This window comes from Mauremys mutica, chromosome 17 (genome assembly GCF_020497125.1).
Source record: "Mauremys mutica isolate MM-2020 ecotype Southern chromosome 17, ASM2049712v1, whole genome shotgun sequence".
NCBI lineage: Eukaryota > Metazoa > Chordata > Testudines > Geoemydidae > Mauremys > Mauremys mutica.
Window position 1 is genome coordinate 19,702,195 of NC_059088.1, and position 14,923 is coordinate 19,717,117.

Here is a 14,923-nt window from a genome sequence, read left to right on the forward strand (position 1 = left end):
CACATGGTCAGTCCCAGAGGTCATCAGGACTCCTCCCAGGCTCAAAGTGAGGCCTGTACGGACAGAGTCTGCTCCCGAGGCTGTAGAGTGTCGGGGAGCTGGAGTCTGTTACTTGCCCGGGTCTCTGTCTGTTCCTTTCCCAGCCCTGACAGGGAGGCCCCAGACCACCATCCGATTGAGCAGGACTTCTCGTCTGCCAGGTGGCTGGAGCTCCCTGGAGCACACGCTTGAAGGAGCCCAGGGCTCTCTCAGGGCATGTGCGTGTGGGAAAGCTTCCCCGCTGTGCTTAAACGAATACAGTTAGACTGGTGCAAACCTCCTCGTGGCCCCTCTGACTCCAGGATAAAAGTGACTTTGGAGGGTTTGAGCTAAACTCCTTCCAAAGCGACATAAGCTGAAGCCCCCCCATCCCAGCATGAGCATTAACCGGGCGGGGGGGGGGGGGGGAATATGGCACGCTGGTGCAGCATTCACTGAGGGTGGGGAGGTGGCATGTGATGCGCCGGTGCAGTAATCACCAGGAGAGGGGATCCGTATGCTGTGCCGGTGCAGCGTTCACCAGGAGAGGGGATCCGTATGCTGCGCCGGTGCAGCGTTCACCAGGAATGGGGGGATCCATATGGTGCGCTACTGCAGCTTTCACCAGGAAGGGGGTCCGTTTGGTGTGCCGGTGCAGCGTTCACCAGGAGGGGAGTCCATATGCTGCGCCAGTGCAGCATTTGGGGCTGGGGTGGGGTGCGTATGATGCGCCGGTGCAGCTGTCACTTTACGTTCACACCTAGGTTATACCGGTGTCGCTTTCCTGTGTAGATGAGTGCTCATGCGTGGAGCCTGGACTGTGGCTGAGCACTGGCACAGAACGGGGTCCTGGCCTGTGCGCCCAATGCCGGAGCATCCCAGGCTGTTCTCCGGGCAGAGCCAGGAAGGCCCTTACTGCAGAGCTGGGGTTAGGCTCCTGCCACCCCTGTGACCAGTGTGGGTTGGTGGGGAGGACTCCCCCAGCAGGCCAGGCCAGGGCTGCCCCTGCTGAGTGAGGCCGTGCATGTGCAGTGCTGGCTCTCTTCAATCCAGCTCCCCTTGGAGAGGAGCGTGAGCCCCACAGCTGTGGGGAGGGGAAAGGGACCCCTGAGGAGAGGGAGTGGGGATCTGGCAGTGGATCCACCTGGGGGCTGTGCTGCCTGACACTGAGCCCACAGCTGGATGTGTCAGGAGGTAGCTGTGGGGGGAGGGATAGCTCAGTGGTTTGAGCATTGGCCTGCTAAACCCAGGGTTGTGAGTTCAATTCTTGAGGGGGCCGCTTAGGGATCTGGGGCAAAAATCAGTACTTGGTCCTGCTGGTGAAGGCAGGGGGCTGGAATCATTGACCTTTCAGGATCCCTTCCAGTTCTATGAGATAGGTACATCTCCATATATGATGAGCCACAGGGAGAACCAGCAAGACAGCTGGGCTCCAGCCACCTGTCTGGTGGGGAGGGCAGGGGCCTGGCAGGCTGTACCCGCCACCCTGCTCAGGGATCCAGCACGTGCTCCCTGCCCATCCTGACCCCCAGCAGGAGGAGGCGTGCAAGGGGGCAGTAAATGTGAGCAGAGTGAGGAGGGAGGGGGGCCAGTGAAGAAACACACTCTGGGGGGAAGTCAGCTGCACTGGGAGATTGGGTAGGTTCTGTTCCCAAAGTCAGGGGAGAGTTTGGGTCCCTTCCTGTCTGGCTGTCTGTGGTGGGATTCAAGCGCCATGTGGTCAGTCTGGTTGTTAGGATCTCAGCCACAGATCTAATCTCATGTGTAGACCCTTGTCCTGAGATCACCCACATCTTCCCTGGGCGGGGGGCTCTGCTCCAGGTGTCACCATCCAAGCTGGAGCAGGACAGAGACTCGGACAGGGCCTCGGCAGCAGTTCCTCTGTGACCCATGTGCAGTCTCGGGCAAATCCACGGTCCGGGCCGTCTTGGGGAGCAGCAGCGTCTTCAGACACTGTCCTCCATCCCCATTGGACGCCTGAGCGCTGTGCTGGCCCAGCTGGCAGGAGCGGGGTGGTGTTAACGCGGGGGCATGGGGACGGTGCTCTTGTTCCGTCCCCCCAAGTGCTCTGGTGGTGGGACACCCTTGTCAGCTTTTGTCAGGGGCGAGACCTGTGTTTAACTCCTCCACCAGAGACCAGCTCTGGGCTTGGCTGCATTCTGACCTCCCCTCTCCGAGGCGCTGAGAGCAGGATCCGGAGGGCAGCCGTGGGTTAGTGATGTGGGGCTGAAGAGTAATCGGGTGAATGGCTGAACTGGGCCGAGAGCGTAAGGGGTGGGGGGAGGCTGAGGCGCCAGCTAAGCTGCTCTGCCAGATGCAGCCCCACCAGGATGGGCATTTCACCATGTGCCTCTCTCTGCAGATGATGTAGAGGGCCAGGCCAGCAGCCCAGCAGTGCCACCTTCCTCGCCCTCCTCCCCTGCCCAGTCCTCTGAGGCTGCCCCGGACAGCCAGAGGGACTATTCCCTTAGACCCAGGGGCCCTGCGAAGGAGCGTTCAGCAGAGGAGGAGGGAGAAACCCCCATGGAGGAGAGCTCAGCAGAGGAGGAGGAGGGAGACTCCCCTGGTGGCTCCACGGAGGAGAGCTCGGAGGAGGAGCAGGAGGAAGCTGAGCCCTCTCCCCAGCGGCAGAGGAAGCGGGGTCCCCAGGGAGGGACGGCTCCGCGTGTCTACCCATGCCCCACCTGCGGCCATAAGTTCGCCAACAGCAGCAACATGCGGAAGCATCTGCGGATCCACACGCGAGAGGCGCTGTACTCGTGCCACGCCTGTGGCAAGTCCTTCACCGACTCCTCCAACCTTACCAAGCACCAGCGCGTGCACAGCGGGGGTCGGGAACGCCCCTTCAGCTGCTCCAAGTGCCCCAAGGTCTTCGCCTCGGCCCCCAATCTGCAGGAGCACCTGCGGCGCCACGAGGGCATCCGGCCCTTCCCCTGCATGGACTGCAAGCGCAGCTTTGTGTCGCAGGCAGAGCTGCTGGCGCACATCCGCAACCACGTGGGGCAGCTCCAGGCCCTGACCCCCAAGGCCTTGCTGCACTGCGAGGACTGCAACAAGAGCTTCGCCAGCCCCATGCTGCTGCGCCTGCACCAGCGCCGCCACAAGGCCTTCGTGTGTGACGAATGCGGCGCCGTCTTCACCCTCGAGTTCAAGCTGCTCTTCCACAAGAGCCTGCACAAGGGGCTGCAGACCTGCGGGCGCTGTGGGGTGCAGTACACGGGAGGGCACTTCTGCCGGGCTCAGTCCCAGTCCCAGTCCCAGTCCCGTGCCTCCCAGCCAGGACACAACGGTGCCAAGACTCTGGTTAGAGTCCCTGACTCTGTGCCAGCAGCAGGCTCCGCCCCGGCCAGGCCCCCAGCCCCATTAGCAGACGGGCCCCCAAGCCCTGCCCCAGCTGGGCCCCCAGGCTCCGCCCCGGCTGGGCCCCCAGGCTCCGCCCCGGCTGGGCCCCCAAGCCCTGCCCCAGCTGGGGCCACAGGCTCCGCCCTAGCCAGGCCCGCAGCCCCAGCCCCACTAGCTGCTGGAGCCCCAACCCAAGCAGCAGTGCGGCCCCACAGCTCAACCACATTGATGGCCACTGCCTCAGTCCCTTTGACCATCCCTCCCTCAGACCCAGTCACAGGAGTGATAAGTAACGGCCTGATCCTACTGAACCCGGCAACCTTGCCCCCGGGCACCAAGATCATCCTTCAGATCCCACCCCAGATGGTTGTGCCCCCAAGGGATGCAGGCACGAGAGCTGGGAGTACCAACACTTGTACTCTGCAAGGATCGGTACCCAGGAGGATGCCAGAGCTGCGCCCAGCCCCAGGTACCGTATACTGACACCAGGGCACAATGCTTAGCTATTGGGGAGGTTGGCTCCTGTTTCCCAGCCTTTGCTGTCCGCCTCCCTGTAGTAGCTGGGCCCTGGAGCAATTCCCATGTGGCTCCATTCATTACAAAACCTGTTCGGCTTGTGCCAACAAGATGGCTGCCAGGGACAAGATGGCCACCCTGCCTTCCTGGCTAGGACTGGGCCATGCCCTGCGCTGAGCGTGGAAAGTGGGGATGTGCCAACCACAAAACGAGCTGATTGCCTCCCTGTCTGGGGGGGGGGGGGCTGGATTCATGTCACTTGGGGTCCTGGGCTAGAAATACGGAGGATTGCGCCAAGCACACATGCCTTTCTGAGCAAGGGAGGCTCTACCATGACTCTCCGTGCCTAGAGTTGAAGGGAGGGCAGTGAAGGGGGCCTTTTAAGGAGGAAAGGTTAGGGGGTCACCCCTGGAACTCCCTCCTGGAGTCATGGGGGTGCACAGATTGATGGAACATCAGAATTTGGCCCTCACTTCCATTGGGAGCCCCCTTTCATGGGGCTCGGGGGCTGAATCCTCTAACTCCTCTCACCTGGCAGAGCATGCTCCCTCCTTGGGGCCTGGGCCCTCTCTGCCCATTCAGAGGGGCTCTTATTTGGACCATGAAGGGTCATCCCCCGCCACCTGCCTGACCTGTCTCCTCTTCTCTCTGCAGCCAAAGCTCAGCAGCCAGCAGGAGGGCAGCACGGTGATCTCACCAGCAGCAGGACATCAGCAGAGAAGGGCAACGGGCCACACACCCCGCCAGTGCCAGCCCCCTCCCAGCCCCCGCTACCATCAGCCCCCCTGCAGCCCCCACAGCCTCTGCCACCATCAGCCCCCCTGCAATGCCCACCTCCCTCAGGCCCACCATTGCTAGCTCCCTCTCAGCCCCTGGCCTTGATGCCGCTGCCAGTCCCTCCACCCCCCTCAGCCCCTCCACAGCTGCCAGCCCCCTCAGAGGAGCTCTGGGCTGAGCAGGGAGCGTGGCACAAACCCTATAACTTCCGGCAGTCCCAGCCCCAAGGGAAATACACCGAGGAGGAAGCAGGGGAGGGCAGTGACCCCGGGGGAAGCTCTGGGGAGGACTGGGCAGGGGAGAGCGGGGATGAAGAGGACGAGGAGCTGGAGCCTGTCCTGCACGGGAAGAGACGAGGCCGGCCCCCCAAGAAGCAAGGACCAGGTCAGTCCCCCAAGAAGCAAGGACCAGGCCAGCCCCCCAAGAAGCGAAGGCGAGGCCGGCCCCCCCTGGGCCCCTACATCTGTGTGGTCTGTGCCAAGCGCTTTGTGTACCAGAGATCGCTGAAGCAGCACATGCGGCTGCGCAGGCACTATCCCTCCTGCCAGCAGCCATGAGTGAGGCTCAGAGCGAGCCATGATGTCTGGCTGGGCACTACAGTGCCCAACCATCCCCCCAGCCCCTGTGGGGGGCCCTCAATGCAAACCCCCTTGCTCTGTCCCTGCACCCCCACCCCATTGCAGAGCAGGCAGCTGTGTTGGGTTGTGTGGACTGAGCTGTCTGACCATCCTGGGAGATCCTGCACCCTGACGTCTCTTCTCGGGCCTGGCCTTCCACATGCCATTCTGCCCTGGCACCCAGTGCCATCCCCGGGTCATCCACCCCTTGGACTCCCCTGTGTCACTGGGAGCAGAGCAGGGCTTCTTCTCGTGAAATGCTGCTGCCTCAGCTACTCCACTGCATAAAAAGCAGCCCTGAGGCTGGCTGGGGGCTGCATGTCCTTTGTGTGTCAGTGGTTGGGGCAGGGTTGGCAGCAGGCCTAAAGCAGGGGACCCTCTGCTGGGGTGAAGGGCAGCTCTTTCCCTCTGCCCCCTGCGCTCCTTGGCCCAGGGTATTACCTCCAGGAACTGGGCTCAGACCGGGGACTTGTTTTTTCATATCCCCCCGTATGGCAGAACTTGGACCCAAGAGTGGAAAGGCCCCTGCCCAGCCCCTCTGCCTTAAGGGGTCAGGTGGAGCACAACTGGTTTTATTGTTTATTATTAAAAATGTTTTCAAGCTAATTGTTGTATTTGTGAGTCCCCTGCCCTGCTCAGGACACCAGCACCAGCCTTTCATGAGGCTGCTGGATTCAGGTGCCTTGGGTGTGGGGAGCCCGGCAGAGCACTGGTCTTCCCAAGCTGCTGAGAACCTGCCCCAGTCAGCACAAGGTCCCCAGCTGGGATCCCCCAACCAGTGGCTGCACGTGTGAATTGACCCTTGGGTGGGGGTTCCTGGTTCCTGCAGGGCCTGTGCCCTGCTGCTCACATTGCAAAGCCCCTGCCAGGGCTGGTGGTTGAGCAGAAATTGCTGTCTGTTCTGCTGGGTTGCAATTGCAATGGGGGGCTGCCCCCTGTGGGGTTGCGGGGGGGGGTCGTGTTGGGGGGGGGGGGCTTAGTGTTCCATGTCAAGACATGCGGAGGGGGACTGCTGGTGTGCTGAGAGCTCCCAAGATGGGAGCTCTCAGCCCCAACCTAGTAGGAGTTATTTGGGATAGAATGGCAGTCTCAGGCCCCAGCCGCTGTCAGGCCTTGCACAGACTTAGTAAGAAACCAGCCCCTGCCTCAAAGAGCAGGGACAAGACCAGGGGTGGGATAGGACACAGCTGCCAAAAGGGGTCAAGTGAAATGGCCATGGTCACACGGCAGCTCAGTGGCAGAGCTGGTTGGGAATTGTCCAAAAAATGTGGCTTTTGGGGGGATTTGTTTAATGCCAAGTCGCTGAGGCAGAAGCTTTCTGTGGGAATGTGTCTGTACATAACATATGCATGGTGGGACGGGCCCTGTGGTAAAGCACCCAGCTGGGCTGTGCCTGATTCCAAGCAGGGACTTGAATGTGGCTCTCCCACAACCCAGGGAGGGCCCTGGCCAGGGGGCTGTTGGCTATAACATGCTGCCATTTGAGTGCCTGGAAATGCAGGGGCCTTCTGGGTTGATATCACATCTGTTATTGAACTAGGAACCCACCCACGAGTGAGCTGTGTTTAAATGTGTCTGGGGAAACACCTCCTCCTGTTGGTTCTGCTGCTCCCAGCCCAATTCTGCGGCCTCCCTTTGTCAAAACGGTGCCTTCCTCCTTGAGTGTTTGGTCGGTTTAAGCCCCGTTAGTTTCCCTGGTGGTTTTACCGCTCGCTGGAGCTGGGTGTTGGAGCCGGACTCCTGTGTGACGTGGCACGTGGCCTGCACGCCAGGCTGCCCTGGTGGGCCGTGAGGTGCAGAGGGGAAGAGCTGGGGGTCAGGCTATTTGTCTCGGTGTTTCCACTGTTTGTCTACCTCTGTGCTGAATTGATTATTTGTATTATTGTCATGTTTAGGAGCCCTAGTTACAGCCTAGGGCCAAGTCTCTCCAGCTGCTGCTGGGCCAGGCAGGCACATCCAGCCCACCTCTCCTGGGCCAGGATGTCCTCACCTCTCCATCTGGGGCAGGGCTGCCAGCAGCCACAGAGCCAGGGGGGGACCAGAAATGACGTGATTGCCTCCTACACTGACTCAAAATCCACTTGCTGGCTCTTCTGTTTTTCCCCCTAACAGACCGTGTCCGAGCTCCTAGCCTGTCGTTTTCTTAGTGGGGCACCCAGAGCCATGGCTCCTGTTGCTCAGATCCTCTATCACGCAATTTGCACCACCCAGGTTCACGCAGAGAGGGAAATACGGGTACTGGGAACTGCTGAGGCAGAGGGGAGAGCAGGAGGCAGCACAGCCAGGAGTTGGCGGTGTGATACAGAAGCCCTGAAAAGGCCAGCAGGGCTAGGGCCAGGGGTGCCTGTGTCTGCAACCCTCGTGACAGCTCAGCTGGTATCCTGGGCTTGGCTAGGGGCCCCCTACTATCACAAAGGGACACGCCGGAGAGCGCTGGGCAGGGACCCGCCCGCTGGGTCCTGGGCTGGACAGATTGCTGGGGGAAAGCGTGAAGAGACTATAAAACCCAGCTGGCTGGGCTATGGGGCAGGGAGGGAGCCGGAGCGATGCTGGGCCTTGCCGCTGTCTCAGGGTGTGAGCACCTCCTGGCGACAGAGTCACTTGGCCCGGGCTAAAGGGCTGCCAGAGGGGAGGTGGGGAAGGAAAGCAGGATGAGATGGCTCAGGGCGCTGAGTGGGGTTTGCTTCTGGCCTCTAGTCTCTGCTCCCACGCTGGCAGCCCAGCAGGGGCCCTGTTGGAATAACTCGGTTGGGGAGCAGGATTTTGCTGTGCATACTTTACAGAGGGGATAGATAATGTCGGCAACGTAGGTGCCCGGTAGGGTGCAGATGGGGTCATGGGAAGTAGTTTGCGGGAGGTGCCTGCTTCATGTCATCCCTGCAGGGCAGCATTGCTGGGGTTCAGGGGCAGGTGTGCCCAGCTCTGCCCCTTGGCTGCCAGAAGGGCGGGGCTGGGGGAGGCTGTGTAGCTGTCAGCTACTGCGAGGGGGTGTTTATGGAGCAGATCCTCAGACAAAGGCTCATAGAATCATAGAATATCGGGGTTGGAAGGGACCTCAGGAAGTATCTAGTCCAGCCCCCTGCTCAAAGCAGGACCAATCCCCAACTAAATCATCTCAGCCAGGGCTTTGGCAAGCCTGACCTTAAAAACCTCTAAGGAAGGAGTCCACCACGTCCCTAGGTAACCCCTTCCAGTGCTTCACCACCCTCCTAGGGGAAAAGTTTTTCCTAACATCCAACCTAAACCTCCCCCTCTGCAACTTGAGACCATTACTCCTTGTTCTGTCATCTGCTACCACTGAGAACAGCTGAGCTCTTTCCTCTTTGGAACCCCCCTTCAGGTAGTTGAAAGCAGCTATCAAATCCCACCTCATTCTTCTCTTCTGCAGATAATAATCCCAGTTCTCTCAGCCTCTCCTCATAAGTCATGTGCTCCAGCCCCCTAATCATTTTTATTGCCCTCTGCTTGACTTTTTCCAATTTTTCCACATCCTTCTTGTAGTGGGAGGCCTAAAACTGGACACAGTGCTCCAGATGAGGCCTCACCAATGTCGAATAGATGTGAAATCCCCCTGGGCCTGAGGCCAGGCCCTGCTCCGGGGTAGCAGCCACGGCCAAAGCACTGCAGGGGCAGGAGTTACTGGGGGGAGGGGCAAGCCCATCTCCCCAGAACCCCAACCCTTCCTGACTAGAGCCTCGTGCAGAGGGGCTGAGAGCCACTGAGCCAAACTGTAAACCCTGGATATGATGGAAACTGCTTCAAGCCAGGGGGTGTTGCAGCCACCTCGGCACCCTGGGTTCCAGCACCTGCGGCCATGGGCACCATGGGAGGGCTGGGCTGGGCTGGGGGGCTGCCGCTGAGCTGGGGCAGCAGGACCGAGCATGAAGCCATGAGCCTAATTATGGCTCCACTGCAGCCAGCCTGGGTTGGGCTCCCACCTCCCTGACCCTGCCAGCTGCGGGCTGGACATTCACTCCGGGCAGGGCAGGGGCACCCTTAGCGGTTCCCACAGGTGTCCCATCTACTCGTCAAGCTGGTGGCTGGGGGACATGACCCGGTGCCCAACACACTGGTGCTAAGTGGAGCCCCCCCCCACACACACACCCTGTGCAGAATGAGTCGGGTATGGGCCACTCGAGCCAGGGGCGGGTTGGATCTTACAGCAATCCTGTGGTGGGTGTGTGCACAGAAGCATGTGGCTAGGGGGAGGTGTGTGCATGCCCACGTGTGGGTGCACTGTGTGGTAGGAGATAAGTACGTGTACAGGGCTGGGGGGGTCATTGCAGAGGTGTACGGGCAGGTGTGCATGTGTGTGTGCACACGTGTGCTCCAGGCAGGAGGTGTGTGCATGGAAAGATGGGCATGTGCATGATGAAATACATGGTGGTGGGGGTGTAAAGAGGGGGGAGGTGCAGCATGTGCCCCGGGAGACGCATGCAACGCAGGGCGCTGGCTCTCGCCCTGGGAAGGGTTTGGCTCAGACACGCTCTGGCCAGGTCTGGGCTAGGCAAGCAGGCCGAGCGTTGAACAAACACGACTTTAAGCAGGACGTGGCACCCTGGTGACAGGGCAGGTGCTGGTTGCTGACGTTAGCTGGTTGCGGGTAACCAGGGGCAGGGCTGGGCCCATGCAGAGCTGTTTTCCCAGGCCATACTCTCTGCCCCCGGAGGAGCCTGGACTCAAAGGCACTTCTCAGGGGATTTCCCCTGTCTCTCCCCCCAGTACCTAGGGCCACCCAATCTGCTCCAGTCAATGCAGTGCAATTGGCACCATTGGCCAGGTGTGCCCTGTTCCCATGAGCCTTACACCAGCTGGGCAGAGGGGCAGGCTGCAGGAGCAGAGCCATCCCCAGTGACCCGAGCTGGGCAGCAAAGGACCCAGCCTCCAGGCACGAGCTGCCACCTCATGGCCTGTACTGAAGCTAGCTGTGCAGCTCAGCAGGCGTGTAGGACAAATCTGGCACCCTGGGAGGCTACAGCTGCACAGGGAGCCACTGGCAGAGCACAGGGCTAGACTTTCCATTCTTGCACCACAGGAACTAAAGGAGACTCTCCCCCAGCTGTTAACAGTATAAGGCCTATGACACCACTGAGCACCCAACCCAGCCTTCTCTTTCATTCTGCCACAGAAACATCTCCTCCTCCACCTCATCTGTAGCTCAGGAGCGTGGTGTGTTCCCCACAGACATGGCTTTGGGGCCATGGGGGCTTCACTGACTGCATACAATAGTGGGCAAACTGACAGAAAGCACCTGAAATTTTCACCCAGGCCACCATCTGGGGTGGGGTGGGGGGAGACGATGGGAAGGAGGTGTCTGACTGCTATGCCAGGCGTTGGGAGAAAGTCATACATATGACCTGGCACTACCCCTGAGGCTTCGAAAGTGGCTTATAAATGGGGGCCTGTGTAATACAGGGGCAAACCGCAGTCAGGCTGGATCATGACGTGCCCAGTGTCACTCAGCGAGTCAATTGCAGGGTCAGGCCCGGAACCTCTGTCCCCCCTTCGAGCGCCCTCCCTTAGGCCACGTGTGCTTGATGGCACTTGCAGGCTGCATGTGGGAAGGTTTATGCAGCCCATACCCTTTTGCCACCCCAATACCCCCAGGGGTCAAACTGGGATGGCGTCTTCTCCCAGCACTCTGGTCTGCGATTCGGGCTCTCTTGGTTAAGAGCCCCCATCTTGGCTTTGGCCAGCTTTGGGCTTGGGCAGCCGCTCCCCACCTTGCACTTTCCAGCTTTTACCATCAGTCCCACCTCCTTGAGGCAGCCCAGCACCCTCTTCACCGGGGACACCTGTTCCTCCCAGGTCTGGCTAAAGATGCACATGTTATCAGTGTATGCCAGGGCCAAGTTCTCCATCCCCCTCAGCTTGTCTAGAATCTCCCCAGGCGTAGGCATGGGGTTGGCATCGGACACCGTGATGGCTTTAAGCTTCCGATAATCCCCACTAAACCAGATCATCCTGTCTCCCTTGGGGACCAGCCCCATGGGTGAGGCCCGTGGGCTGTTGAACGGCTGGATCACATCTAAAGCCAGCATGTCCTTGACCTCTCTCTCCAGGTTCTGGGCTGCTTTCCCAGTGACTCTGAACGGGGAACACTTGATGGGGAGATTGGCTCCCACCTCAGGGGAGAGATCCACCAGGGGGTCTTCCCCCTTCTCCTTCCAATCCTCCCTTTCCAGGTCTAGGGGTCCCCTCACTCTCCTCCCATACAGCAAAAAAAAAGGTAATAAAAAGGTAATAATTGGAGATATACCAATCTCCTAGAACTGGAAGGGACCTTGAAAGGTCATCAAGTCCAGCCCCCTGCCTTCACTAGCAGGACCAATTTTTGCCCCAGATCCCTAAGTGGCCCCCTCAAGGATTGAACTCACAACCCTGGGTTTAGCAGGCCAACGAACAGGAAGAACCCTGTGGATTCCTGGGGCACCACCAGCTGCCTCCCAATTCCCCACAGTTCTACTTCCCCTTGGGAAGCCCATTCCCGGTACAGGAATCCCTTCTCCCACAGGACTCTGTCCCTGCAGCCTTCCCCAAGGGGGTTTGCAGCGCTGTGGCCAGCAAGTTCCCTCAGCTTCTCCAAGGAGGGATCCTTCCGCAGCTCGGTCTGGAATTCAGCTGCTGGGGAAGGGGGTGGGACCTGCTCCCCCTCGCTGGCTGGGCCTGGGGTCACAGCCCCCCTGAGCCCTGTCCCTGGTGGCTCCCTCCCGGCTGTGTAATCACTTCCCAGCAGCACGTCTGGACCAGGCAAACCTGGTTGGCAGCTGACCTGCCCTGCCTGGGTGTCCCCCGACTCAGCTGGGGTCTCAGCTCCCCCCATGCTCATTGCTGCCCTTGCTGTCCCAGTGGGGCTGGCCAGCGAGCTCTCTGCTCTGGTCACAGCATGGGAGCCAGCGTGAGCCCCTCTCCGGTGTGCAGAGGGGCGGGGAGCATCTCTCCCTCCCACTCAGCCCCAGGGGGCTGGTTACAGGTAGGCAGGTATCCTGAGCCCAGCAGCCCCTCCCCCTTGCCACCCAGGTCATTTGCATTTTCACTGACCATTTCCATCCTAGCCAATTGGTTCCCTGGATTTAAATTCAAACCCTCGGCTGTTACAGGAGCAGGGCCTGGATCCTGTCCCAAAGAGACACAATCACCCCCCAACCCCAACGACCAGCCTGCCTGTCCCCTCCTGTGTCTGCACAGGGATTCGGGCCATAGGCAGGGCGAGGGGCTTCACCCCGGGGACCTTCACCCAGGTCCCACAGCCCCTCAACATCTGCGGCTGCACCACCACAGTTCTCTCTGTCCCCAGGTCTCGCCACCCCAGGCGTGTTTCCCCACTGACCCCTGGGAAGCCGCCTATGCCTCTCCGCTCCACCATCGCCAGTCCATGCTGCTGCTGCTTCTCCTGCAGCTTTTCCTCAAGCTCTTGCTCTCTCTCATGGTCCTCTCGCTCTCTCAGGCTCTGCTCCAATCCCATCCGTCTCCGATCCCCTGATGGGGAACCCGATCGTGAAGACCCTCGTCTGGTTGGGGACCAGACTCTCGGGGATGCCTGGCTGCTCCAGCTGCTCCCAGATCCCCTTGTAGCCCCATCTGGGTCAGAAATCTGCTCCACAGAGCGGTCCTCCTCCAGCTGCACGATTAACTGTGCCTTGGTGAACTTCCCAATGCGTAACCCTCTCTTTTTGCACAGGATCACAATGTCCTTCTTAAGATGGTGACAGGCCACCACTTCACCGTTCCCAAGTGGCTCTGGACTCACAGGCCTGCGTGCTCTTGGCTCCCCCATGGTTTCCAGGAAGAACCCCTGGTGTGCCAGCCCTTCTCGTGATCACCTCTTTGCCAGGGTCAAGCTGCAGACTCCTCCGCCCCTGGGACTGCTCCTGCAATCCCCAGGGGAACCCTGCTACTGCAAAAATCCTTCTCTCTCCCAGGGTCGAGCAGCAAGCTCCTCCGCCCCTGAGACTGTTCACCGCAGTCCTCAGGGGGACCCCGTTACTCCAACAGTCCTCCTCGCTGGTCACACACTCCCAGAGGTTAACTGCCCCCTGAAACCGTCCCTCTCTGAGCTTCAGCAGGCCTGGTCCTCATTATCCCTCCTTCGTTTTACTGCTCCCCAGTCACTTACTGCAAGAGTCGCCATTCACGGGGTGCAGTACATCCCACCGCTACCACCAGTTGTCATGGAGTCCCTGGGCGATGCTCTGGAACTGCTCCCCACAAAGCCAGACAGGACTTTGGGGAGCCTCCTCTCCCGTGGAGCAGACGTTTTCAGAGCAAGAAGCTCACACATCTTCACCTCCTGGGTCTCTCCTTGGAGCATTCAGCATCCTCTGCCCCTCCATGCGTTTCCCACAGTGAGCCCGCCCCAGCGGGGTCCTGGGGAAGCCAGAGGGTCCTGCACCCCCCACTTTGCAGTCAGACATGACTCTCAGCCAGCCAGTAAAACAGAGGTTTATTCGATGACAGGAACATGGTCTAAAACAGAGCTTGTAGGTACTGTGAACCGGACCCCTCGGCTGGGTCCATTCTGGGGGGCAGTGAGCCAGACCCCCACGTCTGCACTTCACTCCTTGTCCCCAGCCAGCTCCAGATTGAAAACCCTTCCATCCCCTCCTCCTCTGCCCAGTTCCTTTCCCCAGCCAGGAGGTCACCTGACCTCTTTGTCTCCAACACCTTCAGTTGGCACCTTTGCAGGGGAGGGGCCCAGGCCATCAGTTGCTAGGAGACAGAGTGCCAGGCATTTAGGTGCACTGGCCTGTTGCTCTGTAGCAATCACACACCCTTATTCCACCACCTAGATACTTAAGAACTGCATAGGGGACACTGGAGGCACCAACACAGTATTCAGAGAAAACATTAAGAACATTCCCAGTTCGTCACACCCACCATGTCAGGCAGGCAGCTCCCGTGGCACGTTTGGAGGAGTAAGGAAGTAGGAGCTTGGATGTTAATCCTGTGAGGGGCAGGAGCATGGGCCAGGAGTTGCATGGCCCAGGGCAGCCTCTGTGACCAGCCTGGTCTGTGTCTGAGTTTCCCCTTTGGTGCACTGGGGTAACACAGCGCTCACAGCACAGCTGGTTCAAACCATTGCCCACCACAGATGCGCCTGGGTCCCCCACACAGGCTTGTGGGTGTCATGCTTGCACTACAAGGCTCATCAGTCCTGGCGTGGTGACAGCCCCTGTCATAACAGCACGGCTCCTCGTCCCAGCACGGCGCGCACTAGCTGCTACACCCCAGGGACAGCCCAAGGGACGATGAGCCCCATGCCACTCCTCCTTCTCCAGGCCCTGCCTCAGGCAACTGCCTACCCCAGTGCTAAGGGACTGTGGGGCTCTTATGCCCACAGGCCAGAGAAACTCTCAGCATGCACAATGTCCCAGGGCTGCCTGCCCAGCCGGGTGAAGGGCCTTGATGATGGGCCTGCATCTCTTCCCAGGAACTGTCCCAGGAACCAATGCAGAGGGGTGCGCCCAGCCCCAGAGAGCTGGGAGCATGGCACCGGGCCATGGCAGCAGAGCACCGCTCTACAGGTAGCACCGCGGGGTTCTAGGTGGCCCAAGGCTGCGTGGTTCTGGGGACGTGGTGCTCTTGGTCACTAGCGGGACGTCTACATTGCAACAAAACCCACCTGGCAGTGGTGCCTGTGAGCACTTGGCTCT

At 60.1% G+C, this 14,923-nt stretch overlaps 1 protein-coding gene across 1 annotated transcript in view; it reads left to right on the top strand.

Annotated features, from left to right (window-relative positions):
* The window catches only part of LOC123352236 (zinc finger protein 628-like), a 46,717-nt gene extending 40,630 nt beyond the window's left edge, over positions 1 to 6,087 (top strand). Inside the window, exons 7-8 of the mRNA XM_044992089.1 lie at positions 2,381 to 3,829; positions 4,531 to 6,087. Of these exons, the coding sequence (XP_044848024.1) occupies positions 2,381 to 3,829; positions 4,531 to 5,210 (2,129 nt within the window). The 3' untranslated portion in view covers positions 5,211 to 6,087. The remainder of the gene's footprint in view (positions 1 to 2,380; positions 3,830 to 4,530) is intronic.
* The last annotated feature ends 8,836 nt before the right edge of the window (positions 6,088 to 14,923 follow it).